This window comes from Diabrotica undecimpunctata, chromosome 9 (genome assembly GCF_040954645.1).
Source record: "Diabrotica undecimpunctata isolate CICGRU chromosome 9, icDiaUnde3, whole genome shotgun sequence".
In the NCBI taxonomy this organism is placed as follows: domain Eukaryota; kingdom Metazoa; phylum Arthropoda; class Insecta; order Coleoptera; family Chrysomelidae; genus Diabrotica; species Diabrotica undecimpunctata.
The window spans coordinates 24,301,795-24,314,626 of NC_092811.1; the positions used below are offsets into that span (position 1 = coordinate 24,301,795).

The 12,832-nt window shown below is 33.7% G+C and overlaps 1 protein-coding gene across 1 annotated transcript in view; it reads right to left on the minus strand.

Annotated features, from left to right (window-relative positions):
* Positions 1–8,486: 8,486 nt before the first annotated feature.
* The window catches only part of Edem2 (ER degradation enhancer, mannosidase alpha-like 2), a 59,414-nt gene continuing 55,068 nt past the window's right edge, over positions 8,487–12,832 (minus strand). Inside the window, exon 10 of the mRNA XM_072542955.1 lies at positions 8,487–10,707. Within this exon, the coding sequence (XP_072399056.1) occupies positions 9,466–10,707 (1,242 nt within the window). The 3' untranslated portion in view covers positions 8,487–9,465. The remainder of the gene's footprint in view (positions 10,708–12,832) is intronic.

Genomic DNA, 12,832 nt, shown 5'->3' on the forward strand with positions numbered 1-12,832 from the left:
GGATAGACGGGGTAAAAACTCAATGAGAAGTTTTTAACGTAATATCTCGCTATGACAGAAAATTATTTGCATTGAGAAGAAACAAAAATCCATTAAAAAAAACTTCGGTCACTGAACCGAGTTTTTATTTCTTCTTAAGTTACCATTGAACAATATTATTCTACGAATATATCAAGTTCAATAATATTGTGTAGCAACATTTGCAGTCTACTCGAGGACAAGGGAAGTGTAGATCAATCACTTAACCGATTAACAAAGTTAAATCAATACCGGAAAGGAGTGGCAAATGTGGAGGATGGAAATAAGATGAGCAGGTAGTAAATAAATCTGTTTTATACACGATACTAAACATAGTTTTTAACACAAACTCCTTGCAATAATCCTGCAGAATACAAACTGGCACATCCTGTACTATTTGGCCAAGAATATAGTTTATATTTTACAGTTATACAACGTCCTTAATTATCAATTTTGCTTATAAAGTTATGTTCAAATACCTAAAAATCAACAAAAAACAAACAACAAAATAAGTAGAATTTAGGGACTTTACATGATAGGTATTTTATATCACATTTGTGAAAAATAAATATAAAGCAACTTTAATTATATCTAATCACAAGAAATCCTTAATACATTTTCATTTTTACATCAACAGATGTGTCACGTCCAATAGAACGAAACATAGTGGCAAAATAAATATTGTTTAAAATTCTTTTAACGGGAATCATAGATGAGTATAATAAAAAGTTATAAAATTTGTAAATGCTAAAAGCTAAACACTTTTTTTATTTTATTTTTTAATGTCTAGTGACAAATTTTGGTTAAGTTCCCTAACGCCATCTGGTAGGGACTAATGAATTACTCTTCACCGAGCCGCGTGACCAGCTGTACCATAGTCCTCATCTACCAGTCATTACAGTTATATATCACTTTGGATTTTATACTGCTGTTTTTGAAAAATATCTGCCTGGGGTGTGGCTCGAGCAATGAACCCACTTAATGAACTACCTAAGTCTGACGTCATAATGGGCGGAACTTAGAAATTCATTCCAAACATTTCTAATTCGTGTTTATTTGTCGCATAAGAAGTTGAAAATATTGGTTTTTTTAATTGTTTGAAGAGTAAATAAGTCCTTTTGGTTATGAATATTCATTCTGTGTGATAGGTATTATTTGTTGTTCGTGAATTTGTGAAGTAAGTATCAAAGTATTAAGATATTTACTCTTAATAGTCATGTCTTTTCAGGTTATGTTATTGTTTGATTAAATTTATAATAATTTTTTTAACCCATTAGCGCCTAGGATGATCATATTATGATCACACAAAACAAGACTCAAGATTTTTTTTTTTTGCAACACTGATAATTTTAACCTCGGCTCAATGTCAAAGCGTTGCTTATGCCTTAGTTTAAAATTTTAAATACTAAACAGTGAGAGGTGCATTGAATTGTTTTCAGAAGTATTATTTGTAGTGGTGAATTTGCTGGTTAGCAATTTGAAAAATATCAAATGCGTACATCCGATCCGATTTGTGTAAGTATTGCATTTATATAATAAACTTTTTAAAATTCAGTTTGTGGTGTAATATATTATACAAATAAGTTTATCTTAAAATGATTTACACTTCGAAATAGTACTTTAGTATTTCATAGTTACACATTTATTAGGGATGTGATCATATGAACACGCTGAACATGGCGTGAATGTGTGCAGTGGTAAACATTTTTTTTTGTCTGGTAATCTTATAATGTCAACCTATTTTCATTGTTTTAGTGGTATTACTTCGGAAGAAGCATTAGCTATGGTTGAAAACGACGACGATCAAAATTTAAATGAAATATTTCTAGAGCCTCCAGATCCAAATGTACTAACTGACGAGGACTCTGGTGATGAGGAGGAGGACTAGTTAATATCCTAACCGGTAGACAATTACATGCAAGTGCAGAGGTTGTGATGAATTCATATAACGAAAGTCAGGTCAGTTAGAATATGAGGAGGATGAACAGCAAATAAATGACTCGGTTCCCGAAGCAGCTGAAACATAGAGAATTCTATCAAACAATCCGTCAAGAAAGCTTATCTAGAGACTGAATGGATAGCAGGTGATATAGTACCACCCTTGTTCGATTTTCCTTCTCCTTATACAAAATAAAAAGATTTAAGTCCATATGATATATTTCGCTTCATTATAGATGACAACGTTTTGTGACATTTTTGTGAAGAAAGTAATAAATATGCTGCTTAAAAAAATTGTTCAGATTTCAATGTGATCCCTGAAGAGATTCAAGTTTTCTTAGCCATACTAATTTTGGCTGATTGCAATAAAGTACCTTCAAAGAATCCCAACCTATTGGGACTCACAAGGGAATCCGTACAATGAATTTGTTTACAATTCTATGAGAAGTGATCGTTTTATTGCAGTTTCCCGATATTTATACCTTGTAGATAATAATTTTCCGTCAACGGTGGATAAAATGTGGACTCTAAGACCATGGCAAATATATTGCAAAATAAATTTGCAGAACTGTATGAGCCCGAATAACATATTAGTTTTCAGGTTGCAAGCAGTGCATTCGAAATAAACCTCTTAGATTTGGATATAAAGTATGGAAGTCTAAATACTTCTGATGGCTATCTTATCAATTTTGACGTTTACCAAGGTAAAAACCCTCAAAGCAATAATGACTACAAAAATAAATTTGGAAAGTGTGCTGAACCCTTGGTACAAATGCTGGACACTTTTCCAAATCAATTTAAAATTTAACTTATGCATATTTATTTCGATAATTTATTTATTGGTATGGTGTGGTTAAAAGAAGTTACGGAGAGAGGATACCACGGAACGGGAACTATCCGTGAAAATGAGATTCCAAAAACCTGTAACATAAAAAGCAATAAACTAATGAAAAAAGAAAACCGCGGAGAAAATGCTTTTCAATTAGATCGAAAAAATGGAATATTTGTCATAAAATGAATGGAAAATTCAGTTGTGGCCTGCATCTACTGCTTATGGCGTTCAACCAATTATATATGTACAGCGTTATTCTCGAGAACCGAAAAAAAATTTTAGTCATGCGTCCATCACTATTACTTACACTTTACTTACTACAACAAGCATATTGACGGTACAGATAAAATTGACCAAATATTTCATGTTATCGAATATCTATTCGTGGTAAAAAGTGGTGGTGGCCAATATTTACATGGTTTTTGATGCATCCATTCATAACGCATGGGTGTTAAAAAGAAAATCTGGTTGTGATATGCCTCAACTGGATTTTAGAAGAAGCATCGTTCAGGTTATTTTGCAGAAATATGGTGTTGCTTCCAGAGGTGCTGGTCGTCCGCGTGGTTTCAAATCTGAACTAGATAGCAAGGTTTGCAGAGAGATAAGACTTGATGGAAGAAATCATTGTAACAGAAGACTGGTGCTCTGGATTGGAGTGCAAAAAAACTGTTCGAACACAATGTGGAAAGTGTAATGTCGGACTCTGTATCGATTGTTTCGAAACTTATCATAAAATGTAATCAAAAATAAACTTTTATCAGAAAGAGTATTTTTGTACCTCATATACGCCTAGCGTGATCATATGAACACGGGGTCCTATAAGGACTCCCTTTGAAAAATAAAGAAATTTTCACAAAGTTTATATAAATATACATTTTTTTATACAAATATTTAACAAAAAAATAATTCAAGCGCTAATGGGTTAAGGTATTGCAAGGTATTGTGTTGTTTTTTGTAAGAGTTATTTAAAAACAAATCAATAAGTCATTGAAAAGTTGAAAAATATTTAAATTAATGTTTTATTCTTTTTCGTTGCCAGTGATTTTATCCTGTAAAAGACTAAAGATATTCGTTTTATCGTAGTTTAAGTAGTGAATAAGGACTTTTAGTTGTAATATAACATTCTGTAAAATCCTTTCTATCAAATTTCCATAGTGAGTGTTTTAAAAAATGTTGTTTGAATGAATAGTTTTTGAGTTTATTATTTTTTAAAGTAAACGTGTTAAACTACGAGAACACGGACATAATGAGTCTTTTACAGTATAAAATCACTAGTACCTAAAAAAGAATAAAACATTAATTTAAATATTTTTCAACTTAGTAAATAAATTCAATGATTTATTAATTAATTTTGAAATAACCCTGATAAAAACAACAAAAGACCTTGAAATACAGTAAAACAAATATAAAGTTGTAATCAAGCAATAACATAACCTTAAAACATGAACATTGAGACTAAATATCTATATCACAACAAATACTACTAATCGCACCAAATAAATGTTCATAACCAAAAGTTACTTATTTACTCTTCAATCAATTAAAAAAACCAATATTTCCAACTTCTTATGGAACAAATTAGAAATGTTTGGAAAGGTTTTTAAAATCCCCACCCATTGTGACGTCAGAGCTTAGGTATTCCATTGCTCAGATCGACGTGGGTGTACCAGTCCATGGAGCTACCCAGACGAAATTGTTTCTCCAATTAAACGTAAAAAATTTCGATCTGTAGTAGCTACTTAAGCAGTTCTCGTTGCTTTTGCCTACAAAAGTTATTTTTATTGCTTTTATTTGCCTTATACGCACAATACAAAAAGAAACACTTTAATCCTTTAAATTTGGACTAGTAAACCTGATTGATTTAATATCAATTATATGCTATAAATAGTTACCCAATAAATATTCTTATGCGAGTTCCTTTACTATTTCAAGGTCATGGTATGCACATAAACTTTATTGAGGTACTACTTGAAGCAAATTTAAATTATTAGAAATCTGTAAATAGAGAAATTACGCCAAAAATGTTAATCTATTACAACAAGGTAATCAATTTTCAGGAATTTTGAGTATATCATTGATATATCTTCCTATGTGGCGTTTATTGTTATTTTTTTCAATAAGATTACCTTATGGAACTGTATTAAGGATTCTCACTATCCCCTATAGAAACAATTAAACATACAGCAGGGCAATCTTTACCTTAATAAGTGGATGCATAGACGTAATAATAATAAACTAGATGTAGAACTCGGGGAAAATAAGTGAAGCCGATTTTTTAAGTTTAGTGGGCGTGTTGTCCGCTAGGTGAAACAAATAAGGGGGCAAAGAAGTCAACAATGTTTCACTTGTTTCCCGTGATATTTACATGGAATTTTGTGAGATTGGTTTTAAAGTTTAAAGATAAGTTCCTGGCCGAAAAATAATCATTTTTGCTCATATGAGTGAATTTTTAAATCAAAATTAGGTAAGACATGCAGTACATTGGGTTGTACTAGTTCGGTGAGTATCAAAGACTATTAATTTAAACTCTGGTAATATTAAACCCGCTGGACATGTAACTTTTTTGTAATTGTTTTGGTACAAAACAATCGTTTTGCTTGCTTACAAGTTCAAGTTGATAAAGGAAGTCCCAAACTTCATTATTTCATGATAAAAATCATAAATAAAGCTAACATAAGTGAAATATTTCAAATTTTTTTTACATTCAGTTGAATTTAAATTTTCAAATTTTTGGCCCCTTATTTTTTTTCCGCCGAACAATATCGCCCTTTACTTGGCTTCATTTCTGTCTTAAGAGATCATAGGAAGTTCGAACTCTAGGTTATTTAATAGAACTCTGTGGTCGGATGAGTCAACTCGATATTTCGTTACAGTTAAATAAGACATTTACCAGAATAAAAAAATTTGGAATGTTACAAATTGTATAATGGGAGTGAAATAAAGTGCTACCCTGTACACTGAACGCTTGGTATTTAAAACGACGAGGATTATCAACAGTTCAGAGCGGAAAAGGAGTATTTTTATAATAAGCATGCAAATTTACAATCTTTGTGCTGTATAGCCAATTAGATTTTGTAAAACTCGTCAAGATTTTTTGTTATTATGTAAAACTCTTCAAGATATTTCAAGTCATCTGTTACAAATCCGCTTAAACATAAATTTAAACAAAACTAATAGTCTGAAAGCGACAAACGTATAACAGCTGCCACGTTGTTATATGTCAGTTTAATACAATAATTATAACTTGACAGCTCTCATACATCACACTTCATCGTTATAATACGACTATTACAGTTATCTTTAAAGCCATCTCTACAGGTTGTCATCTGTATCTTCTCAATTTTCAAGATTAAAAGATACAATGAGATGTCAGGGACCAAAATAACTATCAGTTTCTGCCTAGTCACTGCCTGTTTCTTGATAATATGAGCGTTTTATAAACTTAGTCACTGCATTTTGAGTTGTTATTTCCGGAACTAATTCCAAATATCTTCTTCTTCAAACGCTGTCTCCACTGGAGGTTCCTCTGGCAGAATTCCTTTGTGCTCTGCTGCTCGTATCTTTGAAGCCTAGCTTGGTGCATTGTCTGATGTTTCTCATTCGTTACTGGTAGAACATATTTTATATAGAGAGGAGTATTTTCTTCCTAAATATTATTTCAGACACAATATTTTGGAATCTTCGTTACTTTTGACATTTTGACTGCACTAATCCTAGTTAGACAATCATAATAATGCCAGACCATCTCATATCCATCAGCAGCTAACAAATAATACAAATTACCCATAATATTTTGAATAACAAAAAGCTGAAAAAAAAAGAATTAAACGAGAGAAAAAAGTAGTGCTACTTTCCCAAAGCTTTTAGGAAGTGATGCTGCTAGTAGAATAAATCATAATTATAAGATGTGGGAATGGAAAGAAAGGGAACACCACAAAATAAAAGAAATGATGAAATATATCGAAAAGAATACAAAGAGAAATCTAGAAAATTCAATGTTGTCCTCACGGCGATAAAATTTTGTGTCCCACAAATTTGAGAAGCTCATCATCCTCTTCAAGTCTTGTTAGATACGATAAAAAATACAGCCGGAGTAGTTAATTCACAAAAATTGAAGTGACAACACTGTGTTACAGCACACACAAACCTAAAAGCTGGATCATACATCAAACTGACGAAACTTATGATAATATTTGTGACCTGATCTCTGGGGAGTCACTGAGGTGTTATTTTTTGTTTGAAAATCTAGAAAATAATGGGAACAGTTCATTCCGACGACAATTAAGTATATGGATGTAGAAAATATGAAATATCTTTCACATTTAAATCGTGACTTGTAGTTATTCCATTATACAAAAATTGAAGTACGATCAAAAATTCAACCAGTGCAGTTATTTCTTTAAACCGGATGTGGCGACCCAGCGTTTGGACACACAAACGTAAAAATTAGACACATAAAACGGACTAAACCGAAGTAAAAGGTATGTGTCTCGCTGTCTTGGAGCTTGGTTAACTACATACTGTTCTGTTGTAGGTTATAAATCTAGCAAATAACGAAACAAGTTAGAAAATATTAAATATCTTTCTTGTTTAAATGATTATTAAAACAAATCCATTATGCAATAATTACAGTACGATAAAAATGTAACCACATTGATTTTTCAGAAACTGCTGTGACGTCCCTGTGTTTAAGCACACCCATACGCTAGGAACACATAAAACAGACGAAAACAAACTAACAAGCGCTAATGACTAGTCTTTAAATATATTGTAAATGCCGTAAGCCCATCACATAGTATATTTTTATTTATATAATCTACTGACACTTTTGAAGACAATATTCTTAAAAGGGCCAACTATCAGCACTCCACGATGGAGTATAAACACGTATATGCATTCATGTTTGTATAAGAAAGAGCAATATCGGTCGGTGATTCGATTCTTGTTTTTGGAAGAGAAATATAGTGATTCTTCTCCTTTGATTACGGTCGTCAAAAAATGCTTTAACGAGTTTCAAACGTGTTTGTACGTAGGTTTTTGATGAGCCACGCCCAGATCCCCGAAATCGACTACCACGGAGGTTAATGTGAAAAAAATCAACGATCTCCGATTGAAGGTGTGCAAAATAGCTGAGACAGTAGAGAAAAATGAGAAAGCTGTCGGTGCGATTCTTACTTCGGACAACCAGTGCAACTTCAGAGCAGTGTTGGTCGCTGTTTAAGGGCAATGTGAAAAATTTAATGTATCCAAGGAACAATTGAAACAGTAGACTTCACCCCGCAAACGTCCTCTGAACAAGGCGAAAATTGTCCTATTGTTCGGAAAGATGATGATGATGAATTTGTCGAATTGGGTTACGAACTGCTGCCCCACCCACCGTATTCTCCAGATTTGGTCCCGTGCGACTTTTTTTGTTTCTAAACGTGAAAAGGTAACAGTAAAAAGTAAATGTATTTTTCAGACGGGGTAAAGAAGTTAGAGCATCGCTGGGTGAAGTGTATCGAGATAAAAAGGGAGACTATGTCCAGAAATAAATCACCATTTTTCCAAAATTTTGGTTTTTCTTTTTTATGCAAGTACCTATCTGACCTCTCTCATATATCCACAGTATAGATGTAAATAACTGTCACTTTGCAAAGTCATATGTAGTGTTCCGATTGAAAACAATGAAAATATGATGTAGTGGCTTTTTATTCTGATCGATGTCCCGACAACACATCATTAAAATAGCGAATAATGGAAAGAAGTGAATTGTGACGCCGATGATAATTGTTTAAATGGTTTGCCATAAAAATTGTTTATGAAGGAAATATAAAATTGGCTGTTTAATTAATTAAAGCAATAATAATTAATTAAAGCAATAAAAAATGAAATGTACATGGTTGTAAATATAAGAAACATTAGTTGACATAGCTCAATCAATTTTTAGCACAAAAGAGTGACCACTCACATTTTGTTGTAATTGTCGTTTCAGGAAATATTTGTATTCGTGGTAGGAACTGAAAAAATGCTCTTTCGTCGTAATCGAAGTAAAGGATTGATGTTTCTTGACACACGGTGGGAAAGATTTTGATCATCTTGGCAGACCCAAAGTCCTATTTATGGAACGACGAGTCTTTGCCTCACCTACGCAAGTAGTAAAGGTTGTAAGTCAAGAAGGCTCGGAAAATAGTCCAAGTAAAATAATAGCCTAATAAAATATTCAAAACACATATATGATTCGGGGTTAAAACTAGAGATGTTTCCCAGAGACAGGTGGTTATCAGTTTGAAGCTTTTATAAAATATGAAGATAGGGCCAATTTTAACGTGAAAAGTTTAAAGAAGATTTAATGATGAAATATAAATACACCGGTACATTAGGCGTTACGCCATTCCGATAGAGATCTATGGAGGAGTATCATCAAATCTACAAGCTCTTATCTCTTGCCGTACGGGTCTAAAATATTAAGAATAATAAAACAATAAATTATTTAGGTACGCACTATAATATACTTCCCTAAACATAAATAAACTTTATAAACGCAAAAATCTTTGTAAATGTGTAAAATATGTAAATGTATATTAATAACGAGTTTTCAGCTCTGAACTTTCTTTGAAAATCCTTGAAATACTTTTGACAAATTAAAATACCGCTTCAATCAATCGATTTCGCAACTAAACGCATTCTTACATTCATCATAATTCATCGATCGAATGCTTACTTTTAACTTTATTGTTCCTAATTTTTTCTTGTTTGATTTGGTTAACACTTTTAGCTAAATCACCAACTATGATATCATCGTTTACTTTTATTTTAAGTTTGTTAAACACTTCGTCTATTTTGTTCATTTCTTCTTCCAGAAATGAACTGATTTCTTTCCGCCTTTTGTTTTCGTTTTCGTTTACTAGCGCATCCTTGTCGGTTTCTGTCATCTCCGTGATTATGGTTATTTCTGGATCTGATTCCAACTGCACCAAGTCATCGTCTTTCTTCTTGAGCTCTTTGGACAAATCTTCCAATAACCACTCAGTTTGTTTCACGATGTCTACTTTAGACACATCTTTCGCGGAAACACCACTAAGAGTCTGATAATAGATCCTTAAAATATTAAGAGGCACTAAAAGTTCCTTATTTTCAGATGTGAGAATCGACTTCAAGAGACCTTTTCTGATCTTACTCCACTGTTCATTGACGGTGGTCTCCTTAACCGGAGTAAAGTCTTGCTGGTCTCCTTCGTAGGTAATCCTTACTTTGTTATTTCCTATATTTGCGCGAAATCCACCAAGTTCTACAGTTTTCGTAAAAGCGATACCTGTGTGTTTGTTAAGGAATTCTTGGACGGATATTTTCAGTTTCTGAAACATACTTTCCTCTTCGTTTTGCGAAAAGTTATCTGAGTCTTTCAGTTCCCTTATGGTAATTTCGACTTGGGGATCTTTACTTACAGCTAACAGAAGTTTGGAAGCTTCTTGGGTAAATAGGAACACTGCAGGTATTTTGACATCATCGTTACCATCACCAGACATCGAGAACATTGGAGAGTTGGCAGCACTGCTGCCAGGAGCGTTATCTAAAATCACAGCCCCTACCGCACCGTACTTCTGCATCGCCCTAACTTTATCTACAAACATACATTCACCTCTGTCGACGATCGCGATTTTTCCTTTTAAAGCACTAGGTTCTTGAGGCGGTTCACATCCTCGAGACGGTCTGACTAACACCACCTGAGCTGTAAGGTGCTGGTCTCCTTTGAGATTTTTGCCGAATTGTGAGGGACCAGCGTGGAGGACTATAAGTTGTTCGTCTTCTTTGGAACCTAAGACGGGAATACTGATGGCTTGAGCAGATGGTTCTGGCTGTTGGGATTGGAGTTTGGATAGTTCGACCATCTCTTGCATGAATAAAAGTCCCTCTTCGGCGTCGGCTGCTGATCGAGCCTATAATAATCAGAAATTGACTATAATAATGAAGATAACCACAGATAGACGTTAAAATAGTTTTCAAATGAAAATGTTACTAACAAAATGAAGAAAAGTAGAATTATTTACAAGTTACAACTAATAAAATCGCCTTTGGAGTTGTTATTAAACGAACGAGGTGTTATCACATAATTAGATATACAGTAGTTTTAAATACTTCTATACTCGTTTTCATCGTTCTTGGCGTGTGCCTGAAATAAGCTACTACGGAATTTTTAATATTCGTCTCTCTCTGATACACAGATGCGTAATTCAATTGTGCGAGTCACGTTCGTCATGGTAAAGTGCGATGAGAAGGGAATGCAGAGACCACTCACGTCTCCCAGTATTGTAGCAATAACACCGATGCGTTTGGCCGATACGGTGTCGGTGATAAGTTCGGCCTCTTTACGAATACAGATAGCTGGCAGTGACGTGTTTTTTTTTAACATGTTACCCTGATCTGTGCAGGTTTGAAGTAGCTGATGAAATAGTTTTTATAAGTAAACAGTTTTTAATTAATTAATAGTTTGAGCTCTTACTGTGTGGAATTCCATTACATAAAATAATACTCTCGACACCTTAAAAATTCCAGTTTATTATAAATTAACTCTCTCTCTTCCGATACCCATTGCAATAATGACTTGTGGCATTGTTCTTGAATGAGCTGGCTAATAGGTTTATAATTGTAGCAATTACCATTGATATTTTATGTTGTTTTAGTCGATTTTAGTCAGTCATTATTGGAATTTGTTCCGAACAGTTTTACTTATTATTTTTTGTTGTGAATAACTAATTGTTCTATTTAATAAAAAAAATGCCGGGAAAAACGATAACAGGAGAAATGCAACAATGTGTAGTTCATTTATAGGAGTATTTTAAAAAAGAAAAAGAAAACAACGGACCTTTGCTTTCGTTATCATCGGTACATGAACGGGTAGCGGACGCTTTGAAAATCAGTCTTCGCACAGTGACAAGAATAAAGAGTGAATACAAGACAGGGGCAGCTCTTACTACACCAGGAGAGTCACGTAATGTACAAAAAAAAAGACTAATGATGTCAGCGATACTATAAAAGGAGAGATTAGAAATGTACTGTATGGCATGAAAGCAAAAGGAGAGCACGTTACAATTAAAGTTCTAAATACACAATTAAGAAACAAGCATCTCTATGACGGTTCTGATACAAGTTTATGGCGTCTTATGAAAAATTGTGGGTTTTCATACAAACTAGAAAATAGTAGACGAGTGCTATGTGAGAAACCATGTATTGTCTCCAAACGACTGTATTTTTTGAGGCATTATATGAGAAATTTTTTTAAGTCCAAACCCACTTCAGTTCGTTTTTTTAGATGAAACATGGATATTCCTAAAAGGGGCATATAAACGTACTTGGCAAGATGACTGTGTGAAAAGCATCAGAAAAGAACACGAAAATACAGGTAAACGCTTTGTTGTTTTACATGCCGGAAGTAGGCAAGGATTTTTTAAATATGCTGGATTACTGTTTTCTACGAAATCGAAGAGTGCAGACTATCATGATTCTATGGATAAAGAGTCTTTTAAAAAGTGGGTCTCCGAAAAGCTGATACCAATGTTGGAGGAACCATCTCTAATTATTATGGATAATGCCTCATACCATAGCTCTTTAATAGAAAAGTTACCGAATGCCAGTTGGAAAAAATCGGACTTACAAGAATGGTTACGAGCGAAAAAAATAATTTTTGACGACGATTCGGGCAAGACAGAGCTATTGAGTCTTTGTCGCCAGAATAAACCACAAAATACCAGGTACGTTATAGACGAGCTACTCCAAGAACATGGGCATCAGGTTTTGAGATTGCCTCCATATCACTGTCAATATAATCCGATTGAGTTGGTCTGGGGCATTTCTAAACAATACTATGAACAATACTGAAAAAAGTTTGGGGCGATGCATTAGCTGAGGCAACACCTGCAGTGTGGGCAAGTTGTGTTAACCATACTGAAAAATTAATTCAGGACGACTGGGCAAAAATGGTCACTTATGATGAAAATGAAAGTAGGATTATCATCGATTTGGCGGAAGATTCCAATGATGAAGACAGTTCCAGTGAAGACGCTG